The sequence below is a fragment of the Bos grunniens genome, chromosome 24 (genome assembly GCF_055505025.1).
Source record: "Bos grunniens cultivar Pamir isolate PY7600 chromosome 24, Bosgru_T2T1.0, whole genome shotgun sequence".
Taxonomy (NCBI): domain Eukaryota; kingdom Metazoa; phylum Chordata; class Mammalia; order Artiodactyla; family Bovidae; genus Bos; species Bos grunniens.
This window is the reverse complement of record NC_141188.1, coordinates 48,158,756-48,175,972: the sequence shown is the minus strand read 5'-3', so window position 1 is coordinate 48,175,972 and position 17,217 is coordinate 48,158,756. Positions and strand designations below refer to the sequence as shown.

General features: G+C 40.4%; 1 protein-coding gene across 20 annotated transcripts in view; it reads left to right on the top strand.

Annotated features, from left to right (window-relative positions):
* PIAS2 (protein inhibitor of activated STAT 2) overlaps positions 1-17,217 on the top strand; it is a 103,993-nt gene that overhangs the window by 33,999 nt on the left and 52,777 nt on the right. For all 20 annotated transcript variants that reach the window (XM_086373381.1, XM_086373380.1, XM_086373390.1 and 17 more), the window contains 3 exons: positions 3,293-3,377; positions 14,316-14,366; positions 14,490-14,580. In XM_086373381.1, coding sequence (XP_086229507.1) covers positions 3,293-3,377; positions 14,316-14,366; positions 14,490-14,580 — 227 coding nt within the window. The remainder of the gene's footprint in view (positions 1-3,292; positions 3,378-14,315; positions 14,367-14,489; positions 14,581-17,217) is intronic.

The following is a 17,217-nucleotide window of genomic DNA, read 5'->3' as shown; positions in this document are numbered from 1 at the left end:
AAAAAAATTCTCATTTTTCTTTATTAAAAAAACCCTTTCTAACCACAGAGCCACTGTGCCACTTTTCTGGTGGAAGGAGAAGGGCATTATTCTGCTTGAATCTACTGTGAAAAGCATCTTCTGGAGTTCTGTGCTATGACAGTCTTAACTGTATTTCTTTTTTTTTTCCCCCCATTTTTTATTTTTTTATTATTATTTTTTTAAATTTTATTTTATTTTTAAACTTTACAATATTGTATTAGTTTTGCCAAATATCGAAATGAATCCACCACAGGTATACATGTATTCCCCATCCTGAACCCTCCTCCCTCCTCCCTCCCCATACCATCCCTCTGGGTCGTCCCAGTGCACCAGCCCCAAGCATCCAGTATCGTGCGTCGAACCTGGACTGGCGACTCCACTGTATTTCTTAGAAATAAATTATGCATCTGTAGATTATACTAGGTCTATTTTCTTGTAGATGTACCACAGTTGAGCCAGTGTTCTGTTGATGTACGTTTCCAGTTGTTATTTATTCAGAAGTATTTAGTGTATAACGTGTCTTGGGCACTATTCTTGCAGTCTTACAGCCATTGCTGCTGGCAGCACTTTTGCATATGTTTCTGAATACTCGCACTGCATATTCACAAAGTGTAAATGCCTTGGTGTGGATTTGTTGGGTCCAGGAGTATGATTGTGTAATATTTTGATATTCAGCTTTTATAGAGAAGTTTGGCAGTTGCTTCAAAAGCATTGTACCAGTTTCTACTTCCAATGATGTATGAATGTGTTATTTTCCTTATACTTTATCCACATTGTATTGTTGGTCTTTTAATCTTTGTAGTCTGGTAGGTACGGAGAAGGCAATGGCAACCCACTCCAGTACTCTTGCCTGGCAAATCCCATGGACGGAGGAGCCTAGTGGGCTGCAGTCCATGGGGTCGCTAGGAGTTGGACACGACTGAGCGACTTCACTTTTACGTTTCACTTTCATGCGTTGGAGAAGGCAATGGCAACCCACTCCAGTGTTTTTGCCTGGAGAATCCCAGGGACGGGGGAGCCTGGTGGGCTGCTGTCTCTGGAGTTGCACAGAGTCGGACACAACTGAAGCGACTTAGCAGCAGCAGCAGTCTGGTAGGTGACAGAGTAATGGAGGTCAGTATCTTTTCATAGTATTAAATTTCTGAATATTAGGAAATACTCATTAAGCCTCTGGGTATAGTTAACAGTTAATGGACTTCCCTGATGGCTCAGTGATAAAGAATCTACCTATAATGCAGGAGACGTGGCAGGAGCCGTTGGTTTGATCCCTGGTTCGGAAAGATACCCTGGAGAAGGGAATTAAAACCCACTCTAATATTCTTGCTTGGGAAATCTCATGGACAGAGGAGCCTGGTAGACTACAGTCCATGAGGTTGCTAAACAGTTGGGCACAACTTGGCGAGTAAACAACAACAATAACAAAGTGATACACACATTAATGTAAAGCCATTAAAATTAATCTCATAACAAGTACATAATGAGGGTTTAATTTGGATATGGTCATGTAGCCTGATTGTAGAGAAGTCAGAAGTATGGCGTGGGCTTTAGGAATTTTACTGTAGTTGGAGAGAGAGTGTTAAGGTGAGGGAAAAGTAGCAAGCAATTTATATGCTTGTATGGTGAAACCCTATAATTTGTGAACCTAAAGCTCAAATATTGTATTGGCCTAATGGATGGAAAAGTTAATCAAGTTCTTGGAGTAAGAGTGATAACTTGAGGGAGATTTGAAGGATGAATGTGCCTGCTCTGAATCAGTGGAGTTTATAGGAGAGTAGACATCAAGAAAGGAGAGATTTGAGTAGTCAAAGGAGTAGAAATAAAAATGGCACAGTTCTGAGTCCTGACAGTGAAGAAACTGCTTTGAGTAGAGCAGGACTTCGGGAGACATTGGAAATGTAGGTTTGTGAGGAAAGACATTGTTACGGAGGTTCTTATAAATAAGGGACTTTGGACATGGTTCATTCAGAGATAAGATGATCTTAGCATTTTTCAGCAGGGGAACGATGATGAAAAAGTTTTATGAAGGATGACCAACTCTGCACTGATGTTCTGGTGAGGGACCGACAGAGGCACGGGTGCCCCTTCATTTGTACAGAGTGATTCTAGGTTTTGCTAGGATAGGATGGTGGTAGTGGAAATAGGGAGGAGGCAGTTGATAAGAAAATTAAAAAAGCAAAGCAAAACAACAGAACTTAATGAGTAACTGGTGACAGGGGTGAAGGTGGAGGGCGAGAGGGAAGGAAAGGAGTGATTGCTGTGACTGAACAATCGATAGCAAGTCTCCTCACTCATAATTCTGAATTAAAGCCACTGTTTTACAGGAAGCATGAACACTCAGCACTCTGCCCTCCCCAAATGATCTCTGTGGCCAATGTATTTATAGAATGAAAAGTATTTTAGTGTTAAACATCACTGATGATAATTAATGATTGTTTTTGTAAAGATAAAATTATTTCAGTTGATTCAAGTTTGCTATATTCTGTTTAAATCTCATAAAATTTTGGTGTGTGCATAGGATTATTTTTAAACGTTCTCATAAAGCAATGTTTAGTGATAATTGTAACCGATTGATTATTGGAATTTAGATGCGTATTCAGTTAAGTGTTCATTGAAGGCATTCATTGTTTAAATGAGTACTAGAACATCATTGAATAATGGGTCAGTGTAAAACTATGAAAAGTTCTTTGTGAAGAAAATACATTTCAATTTTTAAAAATAACACTTCTGAAGAATGACTTCATTAGATAATCCTTTTGAACTGCATAATCTTCTGTATGTTCAAAATTATTTATGTCTTAATAACTCTCCCAACTTAGAAGTTTTCAGAGTTTTAAATTTTCTCTCGAATGAATGCTCCGTGCATGTAATTGAGTATAAAGTGTTGAAAACGAAACACAACAAAGAAAGAAACACAAACTCCGAGTCTTGACCAGAGCTTTCCTGGGGAGAGTTTTTTTACTTCCTCAGACTTGATTAGAAGATGCTGTAGTCAAGGGTGAAATGTAACAATTGTGAAGGGTTGTGTTATATTTTGATTATAATTAGAATATTACAATAAAGAATGATAAATGCTTAAAATTGAACCTGCTTTAGAGTGACCTTACTTTCATGACTCCAAGATGCATGTAGCTTAGTACTTCATTTTGGTGTATTTTAACAATAAAAATTTCAGAATTTGGCAGAGTCTTTATCATAAGTGTCTGGTTATTGTAGGTTCTTCTATTATTGAATCTGTTATTGGAATATTACCTTTCTTTTTTTTCCTCCCCAGTTCAAAGCAGTATTCAGCGGTTTCAAGAGAAGTTTTTTATTTTTGCTCTCACACCTCAGCAAGTTAGAGAGATATGCATATCCAGGTAAGAGGAGTTTGGAATGTGTTTTCTGAGATGTTTGTGTCGTAGTCTGCTCTGCCTGCTGTACTAGAGTACCACAGATGGGGTGGCTTAAACAACAGAAATTTTTCTTCTCACATTTCAGGGGACTTGAAGTCCAAAACTGATTGACAGGTTTGGTTTCTCCTGAGGCCGCTCTCCTTGGCTTGCATTGCAGGTGGCTGCCTTCTTGCTGTGGCCTTCTTCTCACGGCCTTTCCTCTGTGTGCCTGTGTGTTTCTGGTGTGTCTTCCTCTTCTTATAAGGACGGTAGTTCTGGTGGATTAGGGCTCCACCATTGGGACCTCATTTAACCTTAATGACCTCTTTAAATTAAAGCCCCAACTTCATAGTCACATTGGGAATTAGGGCTTTAGCATATGAATTTTGGGGGGACACAGTTCTGTCCATAACAGTTAAGCCATTTCTCCTTAAGTAAGCATAGTATACTTTGACTAAAGTTAGGTAAATATTAATAAATACTCTGGAACCAGACATCCTGGAATGTGAAGTCAAGTGGGCCTTAGGAAGCATCATTACTAACAAAGCTAGTGGAGGTGATGAAATTCCAGTGAGCTATTTCAAATCCTAAAAGGTGATGCTGTTAAAGTGCCACACTCAGTATGCCAGCAAATTTGGAAAACTCAGCAGTAGCCACAGGATTGGAAAAAGTTTTCATTCCAGTCCCAAAGAAAGGGCAATACCAAAGAATGTACAAACTGCTGCACAGTTGCACTCATTTCACATGCTCAGAATCCTTCAAGTGAGGCTTCAGCAGTATATGAAACGAGAACTTCCAGATGTACAAGCTGGATTTACAAAAAGCAGAAGAACCAAAGGTCAAATCACCAACATCTGTTGGATCATAGAAAAAGCAGGAGAATTCTAGAAAAACATCTGCTTCATTGACTACACTAAAGCTTTTGACTGTGTAGATCAGAACAAACTGGAAAATTCTTAAAAGAGATGGGGATACCAGGCCACCTTACCTGCCTAAGCAACAGTTAGAACCAGGCATGGAACAACAGATTTGTTCCAAATTGGGAAAGGAATATATCAAGGCTGTGTATAAGTCACCTTGCTTATTTAAGTTATATGCGGAGTACATCATGTGAAATTCCAGGCTGGATGAAGCACAAGCTAGAATCAAGATTGCTAGGAGAAATATCAGTAACCTCAGATATGCTGATGACACCACCCTTATGGCAGAAAGTGTAAAGGAATTAAAGAACCTCTTGATGAAAGTAAAAGAGGAGAGTGAAAAAGTTGGCTTAAAGCTCAGCATTCAGAAAATGAAGATCATGGCATGCGGTCCTATCACTTCATGGCAAACAGATGGGGAAACAACGGTGACAGACTTTATTTTCTTGGGCTCCAGAATCACTGCAGATGGTGACTGCAGCCATGAAATTAAAAGTTGCTTGCTCCTTGGAAGACAAGCAATGACAAACCTAGACAGCATATTAAAAAGCAGAGACATTACTTTGCTGACAAAGGTCTGTCTAGTCAGAGCTATGGTTTTTCCAGTAGTTAAGTACATATGTGAGAGCTGGACAATAAAATAGGCTGAGCACCAAACAATTGATGCTTTTGAACTGTGGTGTTGGAGAAGACTCTTGAGAGTCCCTTGGACTGCAAGGAGATCCAACCAGTCCATCCTAGAGGAGATCAGTCCTGGGTTATCATTGGAAGGACTGATGCTAAAGCTGAAACTTCAGTACTTTGGCCACCTCATGCGAAGAGCTGACTCATTGGGAAAGACCCTGATGCTGGGAAAGATTGGAAAAAGGGGGTGACAGAGGATGAGGTGGTTGGATGGCATCACTGACTTGGTGGACATGAGTTTGAGAGAGCTCCGGGAGATGGTGAAGGACAGGGAAGTCTGGTGTGCTGGTCTCCGTGGGGTCACAAAGAGTCGGACATGACTGAATGACTGAACAACAACTAGAAAAACATTTTAATTTTTTAATAAAACCCCTTTGAATTTTTGTCATTTCTGGCAGTACATTTTTTTTTAATGAAAATTTTATTCCAAATATAGCAACATAAAGAACTTTATTTAGGGCTTTATTTATTTGATAGAATGACATAAAGTTCATCATCCAGAGGCTTTTTTATATTAAATGTGGACATTAATATTTTTTCTGGGATAAGAACATAAACTAGAGGACCATTCTGAGCTGTATGGTTACCTGGACCAAAAAAATTAGCAGAAATCTGAAAACAGTTATGAAAAGTACTCTGAGCTTTGCCATTTCAAAAAATAGGATAAACTTAAACACATTTATTAAGAGCAGTGAACTAAAAAGAGATAGGACAGAAAAGGAAATCTGTACTATATACTTTTCCAATTAAATATATAGTCGTCTTTGGTGTTAATGTATTTATAAGACTTTAAAAAGATTTAGCCTAAAACATCTGAGGCTCCTGGAGGTTAAATGATATTCTGGGATTGTAGAGTTAAAATTTAGAACCCAGAATTGAGCAAATTAGAGGTCTTTTTGCATCTTTTCAGCTCTTCATTAGAACACTTATCTTCTGTGAGATGTTAATACAAGTTTTTTTAAAAAATAAAGGTCCTGCAGTTAAGTTTTGGAAATTCTGAATTCGAGGTAGTTTCAAAAGTTCTTAAAGCCAGACTTCAGTCTTTCTTATGTTAGTGTACATTCTCAGTCTCCGAGGACGTGGATCAGAATTTATGGATTTCTCTTAAACATCCTAACATCTCGAAGATGCACATGATGTTATCAGGCGGAATAGTATGGGACACAACTTTAGATTCTTTCACTGATCACATCACTGCTCTCAGCAAAGCCTCAGACTTGACTTGGTAAAATTTGAGCTCCCCAGAAGGGGACCAAATATTGAACAGTAAAAGAGAAAAAAAGGGACAGTACTGAAGATTGGTCCAAGAGACCTAGTATCCAAATAATAGGGGTTTTGGAAATTTTAGAGAAGAAAATTATCAAAGAAGTAAAATGAATGTACATGTTCACTAGAGGCAAGACATTGCAGGAAATTTTTATATTGGAAGTACTTTCAAGCTTGGGAGTACCAAAAAACCAACTAAGAAATGAATAGGGTAAATTAAAAGTTATATTTTATATCCCAAGCCATATCATTATTATATGGTTTTGTTTGTATTCACTGATGATCCCTTGCTTGAGAACATTTACTAAGGGTTTATTAGCTACACAGCATTATATTATATGGCATGTCTCCTTTCCACAAGTTGCTTGCAGTCTATCTAGTTAATGAACTGGGTTATATACATAAAATGATTGTTGGCATTACAGGGTGTCACATGGACAGAAGACAAATAAGAGCTGATTTATAGGTGGAAGAGATTACCACAAGCTTCTTTAGGGTGTTGTGTTGGCCTTTGACCTAGGGAGGTTATTTAGTCAATAGGTTTCAAGATATATTTTTAAGTGAACAAATCAAAGCGTGGAATTTGGATAACATGTACCATTAGTTAGCCTTAAAAGGGGCCTCTGGTTGCTCAGTTGGTAAAGAATCCGCCTACAATGCAGGAAACCTCAGTTAATTCCTGGGTGGGGAAGATTGCCTGGAGAAGGAAATGGCAACCCACTCCAGTATTCTTGCCTAGAGAATCCCATGCACAGAGGAGCCTGGCGAGCTACAGCCCATGGGGTCACAGAGTCAGACACGACTAAGTGACTAAGCACACGCACTGTCTTAAAAAGGCGTGTGTGTAATTTGCCTAAGTGTATAGCATATGTCTGGACATATATGACAAGTTGCCTCTGGAGAGGGGAATCAGGTAGCCCTGATCCAAGCTGAGGGAGTTTTTTCACTTTATATCTTTTTTCTGTATCTTTGAAGTTTGAACTGTGTGAATGTTATTAATTAGTCAGAAAATGAATGACTAAATAATTACTTCAATAAAAATTTTTAATCATGGATGTTCAATCATCTGTCTCCGGGATGGATGATAGTGATGGTATAGTATAAATGTACTTAAAGCCACGAAACTATACACTTTAAGATGGTTAACATGATAAAGCTCAGCTTTCTTTATAATTGAGGTCTCCACATAGCCTTAACTAGATGGACCTTTGTTGAAGTATTATCTCTGGTTTTTAATATGCTGTCTAGGTTGGTCATAACTTTTCTTCCAAGCCCCAGTTGTGGGAAGGATAAATTCTCTAAGGAGTTCTGATTCTACCCTTACAGTACTTTCTACCACTTACTTTGAAAAAGAGTGGTTCATTTGACTCTGTTAGCATATTACACATTGTGGATTTGGATAATTATGCTGCTTGTGGTATCGTATAACTTCTATCCTTATGGTTCTCAAATTTCGCTGTGTATTAGAATCCAACTGGGGAGCTTTTAAGACTCCAGATACCTAGATTTCATTCATATCAATTAAATTTGAATCTCTGAAAATAGAAGCCAGCAGCAGTAGTTTTTAAAGCTCCCCAGGCGTTTCCAGTTTGCAGCAAGTTTGAAAACTGCTGTGCCTCCATCCCGTCCCCTTTGCCTATAATGGTGATAAGGTCTAAACCAGAGGCTTGAATACATTCAGGTTTGGGGTTTTTTTGTCACATCTTGTGAAGACTGGTAGTGACTTCAGCTCTGTTTTGGCTGTAGCACTACTCCTCGCGTTGGGTACCACTGCCTCTGCAGTCGTGCTGTCTCCGTTTCTTATACTGCCATCTCTTGCATGTTCCCCAGATCAAGGTGTGATTCTCTCCTCACTGCTCTGTGATAGTATCCACGAATGTGCTTTTTTCTTTTCTTTCTTAAATTAGCTGGCTTCAAAGAGATTTTTGCTTAGTATATGTTTCCTCCTATTGCCTATTCTGTTAATGGTGTGGGATCTGCCTGAACAGAGGCCTGTTTATATTATCCCACATTTCATCTACCACATCCTTTCAATTTGCTACTCTGTTCATCCTTTTGTGTCTCTTTCAGGATTTAAAAGTTGAATCAACTCTACCTTTAGGAAGCTAGCATGGTCTTTAGAGTTCATACTGATTGAAATGTGAATTCTGGCTTAACCACTTATGTCTGTATACCCCTGGGTAGGTTACTAAAGCCTATTGAATCTTAATTTACTCAGCCTGTAAAGTTGAAGAAATAATCACTGTCTCACTTGGAGAAGGCAATGGCACCCCACTCCAGTACTCTTGCTTGGAAAATCCCATGGACGGAGGAGCCTGGTAGGCTGCAGTCCACGGGGTCGCTAGGAGTTGGACACGACTTCACTTTCACTTTCACTTTTCACTTTCATGCACTGGAGAAGGAAATGGCAACCCACTCCAGTGTTCTTGCCTGGAGAATCCCAGGGACGGGGGAGCCTGGTGGGCTGCCGTCTGTGGGGTTGCACTGAGTCGAACATGACTGAAGCGACTTAGCAGCAGCAGCAGCACTCAGTGATTGGTGGCTGAATTTTATAACTGGCTCTACCTGGGTCACCATCTGTCCAGCTGCACCATTCTAAAACCTGGGCACCATGCTTAGTGCTCCCTGCTCCTTATCCTACCTCCTTGTATCCAGTCAGTCATTTAGTCCTATCACTTTTTATCCCTAAATGTCATATTGTGTGATATTTATGTTTAAATAACTTTGAAGCATTCATTTTATGCCTATACAAGTGTAATGATCTCCTAACTCTCCCAGCTGACCAACTGATCTTTCTAAAGCCCATTCAGTCTTTTCTTCTTTGTGCTTAAAAACCCTTAAGTGTGTAAAAGTGTGTTAGTCGCTCAGTCGTGTCTGACTCTTTGTGACCCCATGGACTGTAGCCCACCAGGCTCTTCTTTCCCTGGAATTCTCCAGGCAAGAGTACTGGAGTGGGTAGCCATTCCTTTCTCCAGGGAATCTTCCTGTCCTAGCAGTCAAACCCAGGTCTCCTGCATTGCACACAGATTCTTTACCATCTGAGCCAACAGGGAAGCCCTTAGTGATACCATCTGAAGTCCACACTCCATTGCTTGACAGTTCTCTGCCACACCTACTCTGCTCATCTTTGTTTTTAATTTTTTAAGTCGAAGTATAGTTGAGGAGAAGGAAATGGCAACCCACTCCAGTGTTCTTGCCTGGAGAATCCCAGGGACGGGGGAGCCTGGTGGGCTGCCGTCTACGGGGTTGAACAGAGTCGGACACGACTGAAGTGACTCAGCAGCAGCATAGTTGAGGAGAGTGAAAAAGTTGGCTTAAAGCTCAACATTCAGAAAACGAAGATCATGGCATCTGGTCCCATCACTTCATGGGAAATAAATGTGTAAACAGTGTCAGACTTTATTTTTTGGGGCTTCAGAATCACTGCAGATGGTGACTGCAGCCGTGAAATTAAAAGATGCTTACTCCTTGGAAGGAAAGTGATGACCAACCTAGATAGCATATTCAAAAGCAGAGACATTACTTTGCCAACAAAGGTCTTTCTAGTCAAGGCTATGGTTTTTCCAGTGGTCATGTATGGATGTGAGAGTTGGATTGTGAAGAAAGCTGAGTGCGGAAGAATTGATGCTTTTGAACTGTGGTGTTGGAGAAGACTCTTGAGAGTCCCTTGGACTGCAAGGAGATCCAACCAGTCCATTCTAAAGGAGATCAGCCCTGGGTGTTCTTTGGAAGGAATGATGCTAAAGCTGAAGCTCCAATACTTTGGCCACCTCATGCGAAGAGTTGACTCATTGGAAAAGACTCTGATGCTGGGAGGGATTGGGGGCAGGAGGAGAAGGGGACGACAGAGGATGAGATGGCTGGATGGCATCACTGACTCGATGGACGTGAGTCTGAGTGAACTCCGGGAGTTGGTGATGGACAGGGAGGCCTGGCGTGCTGCGATTCATGGGGTCGCCAAGAGTCGGACATGACTGAGCAACTGAACTGAACTGAACTGAACTGATAAGTTGATTTACAGTGTTGTGTTTCAAGTGTGCAGCTAAGTGATTCATATATATAGATAGCTTTTTCAGATTCTTTTCCATTGTAGGGTGTTATACCAAATATAGTTTCTTGTGCTATACTTTAAATCTTTGTTGTTTATCTATTTTATATATATGGTGGTATATTTAATCCCATACTCCTGATTTATCCTTTCCCCTAGCTCCCTTTCCCTTTTGGTAACCATAAGTTTTTCTTTTCCTAAGTCTGTGTTTTCTGTTTTTTAAACAGGTTCGTTTATATCACTTTTTAGATCCCACATATAAGTGATATATAATATTTGTCTTTTTCTAATTTACTTCACTTAGAAGTAAATGTTTCTTTACTTGGTCCACCCAGTGTTGCTGTAAATGGCATTATTTTATTCTTATTTGTGACTTATGTTGTATTGTATGTGCATATTTTTTATCCCTTCATCTGTTAATGGACACTTAGCTTATTTCCATGTCTTACTGTTGTAAATGATGCTGTGAATATTGGGGTGCGTGTCTTTTTTTGAATTACAGCTTTTGTCTCTTCTGGATATATACTTGAGGGTGGAATTGCTGGATCATGTGGTGACTCTAATTTTTTAAGGAACTTCCGTATTGTTCTCCATAGTGGTTGCACCAGTTTGCATTCCCACCAGCGGTGAAGGAAGGTTCCTTTTCCTCCATACCCTCTCCAGCATATGTTATTTGTGCACTCTTTGATTGTGGCCATTCTGACCCATGTGTGGTGATAACTCATCGTAGTGTTGGTTTGCATTTCTCTGATGATTAACAATGTTGAGCATCTTTTCATGTGCCTGATGGTCACTTGCATTTCTGTTTTGGGAAAATGGCTATTCAGTTCTGTTAATTGGGTTGTTTATTTTCTTGATGTTGTATGAGCTGTTTATATAGGATGTTATATAAACAGTTGGATGTTGATCCCTTACCTGATACATTGTCTGCAAATCTTGTCTTTTTGTTTTGTAGTTGGTTTCCTTTGCTGTGCAAAAGCCTTTACATTTGGTGAGGTCCTATTTGTTTATTTTTGCTTCCTTTTCCATGTTAGGAAAATGTTCAGCTGTTAGGTCTTCAGATATGTTCCCAGGCCCTTCTCTCTTCTCCTTCTAGGGGCCCCTGTGAATTATTAGTGCATTTGATGTCCTAGAGGTCTCTCAAACTGTCCTCATTTCTTCTCATTCTTTTTTCTTTGTTCAGCAGCAGTGATTTCCACTACTCTCTTTCAGGTCACTGATCCATTCTTTTGTATCATTTAATCTGTTGTTGATTCCTTCTAATGTATTTTTCATTTCAGTTTTTATATTCTTCATCTCTGGTTGTTCTTTATATTTCCTAACTCTGAAAACTTCTAACTTTTCACTTTGTGTAGAAGTTAATTTCTCCTAAGTTCTTAGATCATCTTACGATCATTACTCCAGACTCTTTCTTGGGTAGATTTGCCTATCTCTGCAGTTTTTTTCTGAAGTTTTATCTAGCTCCTTCATGTGGAAATTGCTCCTCTGCTGCTCATTTGGCCTAAGTTGCTACTTGTATTTTTTATGTTTGTGGTAGGTTAGTTTTGTTTCTCAACTTTGGAGAAGTGGCCTCGGTAGGAAATACTCATTCGTGTTTTTTTAAATCATCTCATCTCCCATCACTCTTCTCTAGCAGCTTGTACTCCAACTAGGCTTTCCCAGCTCTCCGTCTTTGCGTATCCTCTTCCTCCTTGCTCTGCTTGGCAAACCTGAATCATGTTTTAAGGGCCAGTTCAAGTCTGACCTCTTCTGTGGTGCCTTTCCACATTTCCCCAAATGGATCCTTTGTCTCTCACTGTACCACTCTCGTGAACTTATTTTCTGTTAAACATTTATTTGACTGCTTGAGTTTACAAACTTAATGAGACCAACATCTCTTTCTCATTTTTATATTCTCAAGGCCTGTTATATAGTGCGTGGCGTGTAGGAAACACCTTTATATCTAATGAACAAGTTCAACATGTGAAAGTTCCTAGAGCAGTTACTGGCAGAAGATGTCAGAAGATGCTTAGTCATTACTTGTCATGTTTGTGAAGATATATAACGCATTGTATTTCCCAGTTTATATTAATTTTCCTTAGTAGAATGAAGCATCAATCCTTAGTGAACTATCCAAACCTTTGTAAATGTTCTCCCGTCTGTCTTTCTAGATTAGTCTTAAAAATTGTGTTCCCAACCTAACAAGCATTTGCCATGCTTTCCTTTTGTTTAGTATCAGCCCTCTAGTGAAGCCGCTGTTACTGATGGAAATATGTCTCTCTTAAGTGTAAATAGAACCAGTGCTGTCCAAACGCTTTTCTAATTTGTTCAGACTAATTGTGGAAATTGTCTTGAACTTTCAAGACCAGGCTTCCCTGGTGGCTCAGAGGTTAAAGCGTCTGCCTGCAATGCGGGAGACCTGGGTTCGATCCCTGGGTCGGGGAGATTGCCTGGAGAAGGAAATGGCAACCCACTCCAGTGTTCTTGCCTGGAGAATTCCATGGACGGAGGAGCCTGGTAGGCTATAGTCCATGGGGTCACAAAGAGTCGGACACGACTGAGCGACTTCACTTGGTTCACTTCAAGACAAAATAGAATTTCCCTCTTTTCTGTAATACTTATTTTACATAGTATACTATAATACCGTATTATTTTAGTTGTATGTATTTGTTACCTACTAGCATATGAGACTTTTGAAAGCAAATATCATGTTTTATTTATCTTTGATGCTCCAGCACCCAGACTTTGCAGTGTTTTTTGATTTTAATGAGCAGAATGATACGGGTTACTCACAAGAGGTCGGTGCTATCTAGGATATTGTGAATAGACATTTGAGAAATGTGGATTACTACTGGCAGGAGAGACAGTTAACAGTAATAGCAACCAGCTGCCCACACGTGTTGAGCACTTGTTATATCCAGGCACTTCACATGTATTAACACGTTTGTCACACAGCGTCATGAAGTGGATGCAGTCATTTCCCATCTTTAACAGATGGAGGCACAGAAAGCTGAAGGCATTTGCGCAAGGTCCCTTGGTTTGGACTGTAGCACTCAAGCTGGTGATTACTGTGCTTTATTGCCTTCCAGCGAACATAGAGAATTGGAAGCAGTATGCAGGCTATCCCTGTGGGAGCAAGGTGGAGGGCTGCGTGTACTCTCCAGACAGGACTCAGCTCTCGTGATCTTCTCTTTGACACAGTCCAAGGTTTATGACAGTGGCTGAGGGCAATATTTCTTAAACTGTAAAGAGAATACATATCACTTTGGGACTCTTTCTGATTCTGTAGGTCTGAGGTGGGACCTGAGGCTCTGCATTTCTAACTAGGAAGTTCCCAAGAAGCTGCAGTGCCGCTTCATTGTGGACTCCATTTTGACTGGCAAGGGTTTAGGAGTTTCAGTGTCAGAGATATTTTATATGGGACCGTGTTAGGTTCTCATCTAGAAATTCTAAGAGATTCTGTGTCCTTAATTGGGTGCATAGTTAGGAAGTTGCTGTGGCATAGAGGTTCTGAGACTCTGGACACCAGTTATAGATCCTAGATCTTATATTAGAATTCCCTAAGTAGTTGTAAAGACTATTAATGCTCCGACTGTGCTTCAGAGCCAATAAGGATACCTGGTGAGTGGGCCTTTATGTTTAAAACATGTTTGCAAGTGACTGGAATACTCAGCAAAGGTTTCAGAACCACTGTGAGCAAATTAATTCATCAGAGTCTTAGAACCTAATGTGCTCCTTTTCCTGTTAACCAAATCTGTTGTCTGTTGAAATAAAAATTGTATTGTGAAAGTTCCCATGAATTGAAAATACTGTAAAATTGCTGTAAAGACAAGACTAAATGTTAAGCATATGCAGACTGTCACCACAGTGTTTTGTTTTGATTAAACCTTCTGCCATTGGTTAGGCTAATGTTCATTTTTTAAGGACTACAAATAAAAATACCAATAATGCTTTTTTTCTGTTGAGCATATTTCTGTGAATTCTAGTTGTATTTTCCTAATCCATTTGTTTTTCTCTTTTCAACAGGGATTTTTTGCCAGGTGGTAGGAGAGATTATACAGTACAAGTTCAGCTGAGGTGAGTTTGCAGTTTTTGTGTTACTTTAATTTTATGCTTGCTAACTGTGTGCATATAGTCCTGAATTTGTAAAGTGTAAATTTGAGTACAATATTTAAGAGTTTTTTTTTTTCTTTAATGCAGACTTTGCCTGGCAGAGACAAGTTGTCCTCAAGAAGATAACTATCCCAATAGTCTCTGTATAAAAGTGAATGGGAAGCTGTTTCCTTTGCCTGTAAGTTGCTTTTTATTCACCAGGCTTTTGCTTGTGAGTTTATTATAATTACTAACAAGGCTTAAAAATCGTGACTACTTAGTGCCAATGAACAGTCCCAGCATTAAATACTGTTTTCCATTAGAGAGATTCATGGCTTCTTGGGGAAGTGGCAGATTCCAGGTCTAGGGGAGATGGAAAAGATGAGCTTGAAGCATCTTGTGCCAGGAAGTAAGGAAGCTGTGAGAGATTCTTAAGATGATATCAAAAGGCATAGTAGCAGGGCAGGACCTGTAGGGAAGGACATGAGGGCAGCATGTTGTACTGGCTGTCTGAATGAGCTGGGCCTTGCCCTTGGATGGGATGGTGAAAGTTGGAGGCTGCTCATTACAACTGGACATGGTGATTGAGGATTCCAAGCTTGAGCCTTGATGGTGCACACCCTTGAGAGACGGATGCAGTGGTGTTTGATTGACAGCCTGTTGAGAGAGAGTGAGAGACACACACTCTTTCTCTCTGTATAGCCTGTTTCTCTCTCTGTCTCTGTCTGTATAGCCTGTTTCTGACCTGATAGATGTCAAATCTTAAAATAACAATTGTTGAATAGGAGTATGTATCTGGCTCCACTGAGGGTTGAACTAAACTGCTAATTTGCTACAGCTGTGTGGCAGTAAAGCTGTATTCTCAATAGTAGTAGAGCATGGCCTGTTTTTCAGAGTGGTTATGTATCTTAACTGAAGAAGTGCTGTGAGAACAGTGATTCTACCATGAAGGTAAGCTGCCATATTCAGCAAAGCAGAGACCATTTGACATGGAGATGAGGTGGCTGTTTAGCATTCCTGCTGAGTGCAAGATTTGGCTCTGAAATAAGTATATGAGCAACAGCTATGAGCAGCTGAGCAAGCCAGACAACAAAGTCTAGAAATCTCAGCTCTACCAGGGCCAAGTGGTTGTAGTTGAACCCCAAAGTGACAAGGCCCATGGCCAAGGCTGACCCCTGTATTCGAAGATCTGACTTATTGGTTGTCTGGAATCTCATTTCTGTCATATATAGCCTGTGGATTTAAAGACCTGAGAGATAGCCCTTCTCATGTATTTTATAGGGCTTGAACAGTACTGTACCACTGCCTGACTCTTTCTGAAAGATGTTTATAAGGCTGAAATCTTGTGGGGATTAAAGGGGAAATTTCAGAGGCTGAGTAGGTATGGTTGGGAAGGCATGCTTACATGCTCTTGTGTGTGTTCAGAACCTAGGGGGCACATTTTGCCTCTTGGGTTTCTGGCTGTAAGTAACAGGAGATCTCAGAAGCTGTCTTTCATCTGGATGAATCATACAAAGATCTAAACCAGGAGAAGAAGCAGCCTCACTTGGAACTGAAGGATGCCACTGGGTGGCCACATGTGTGGCAGAGGAAACCTAGGATTTTGGAATGATAGCACATTTTCCATGGCTTTTCATATCCAATTCTCTTTGTGTTGGATGGGCTAAGATTTCTTTTGACCTTTAATTTTTATTGCTGTTTTACTCTCTCACTCTCCTTAAATATCTGACTGTGATAATCTTCTTGGTGTCTATAGACCCACCTGGAAGATCTGCCCAGTATTAAATGATTGTGCTAGTTTTGGGGAGTTGTGTCTCTGAAACATGTGAGGCTATACTTAAACTCTGGTGTTGCTGCAGAAAATATGATGGTTACAGATGTGTACACACACATTCCACAGAATTTTCCAAGTGGACCAGTCAGCGCCATGCTGTGGTATAATATTCCATCTTTAAGGTCTGCAGCACCACTGTGGATAGCTCTGAATTTGTCACTCTTTCAGGACTGGTGAGAGAGAACTCAGGTAGTTGAGCATGTTCTCTGGGACACTGTTGCTCAGTCACTGCTGGTTCCTCTCCAGAAGCACTAACTAACCCTTGCATACTTACACTAGGGCTGTTGGTGAACACACTGACTACTGTGTGATGAGCCCCACACTCACCTCTGGAGCCAGGGTCCTGCAGTGGCTCCAGGGGCACTTGTGGGAGAGATGAGGAAATGGAGCATAGGACAAAGGATGTCAAAACAGATTTCAGAAGGAGAAGGCGATGGAGTGGTGGTAGGGGCAAGGGGGAGCTTGCCTGACCCTAGTAGGGTCCCAAGATCAGATGCCAGTCTTTCCCAAAGAGGTTCTTCATCTTTAGCCTTGTGAATTCCTGTGGGACAGCTGACATAAATGTGCACGGAACTGATGTAGAACTGCTGAGACCTCCCCTTGATCCACGATTGGGATATTGTAATATCTCCCAGTATTGGGGTATTGATTGGGATAATGTAATATGGGCATTGACTGGCATATTTATGAGAATCATGTGAGTATACGGCCACGTTAGGAGAAGAATTGAGCTCTTTACCACCATGGAGATCTTCAGGGACTTTGTTCCAATTGTAAGAAGCATCAACAAGCCACAGAGAAGTTTGACATGTGGTTCTTGCCCATGATCCTGATTTATTACACAACAGATTTTGGAGGAATAAGCTTTGACAGTCATGGGATTTCCCATTTGGGCTCTGAATAAATTTGAATTTGTGTCCTGGAACAAGTCCCTGTCTGTATGACCTAATTGCAGTATGCAGTCATCATGGATCCATAATGGTTGGATACTCTACCTCATGA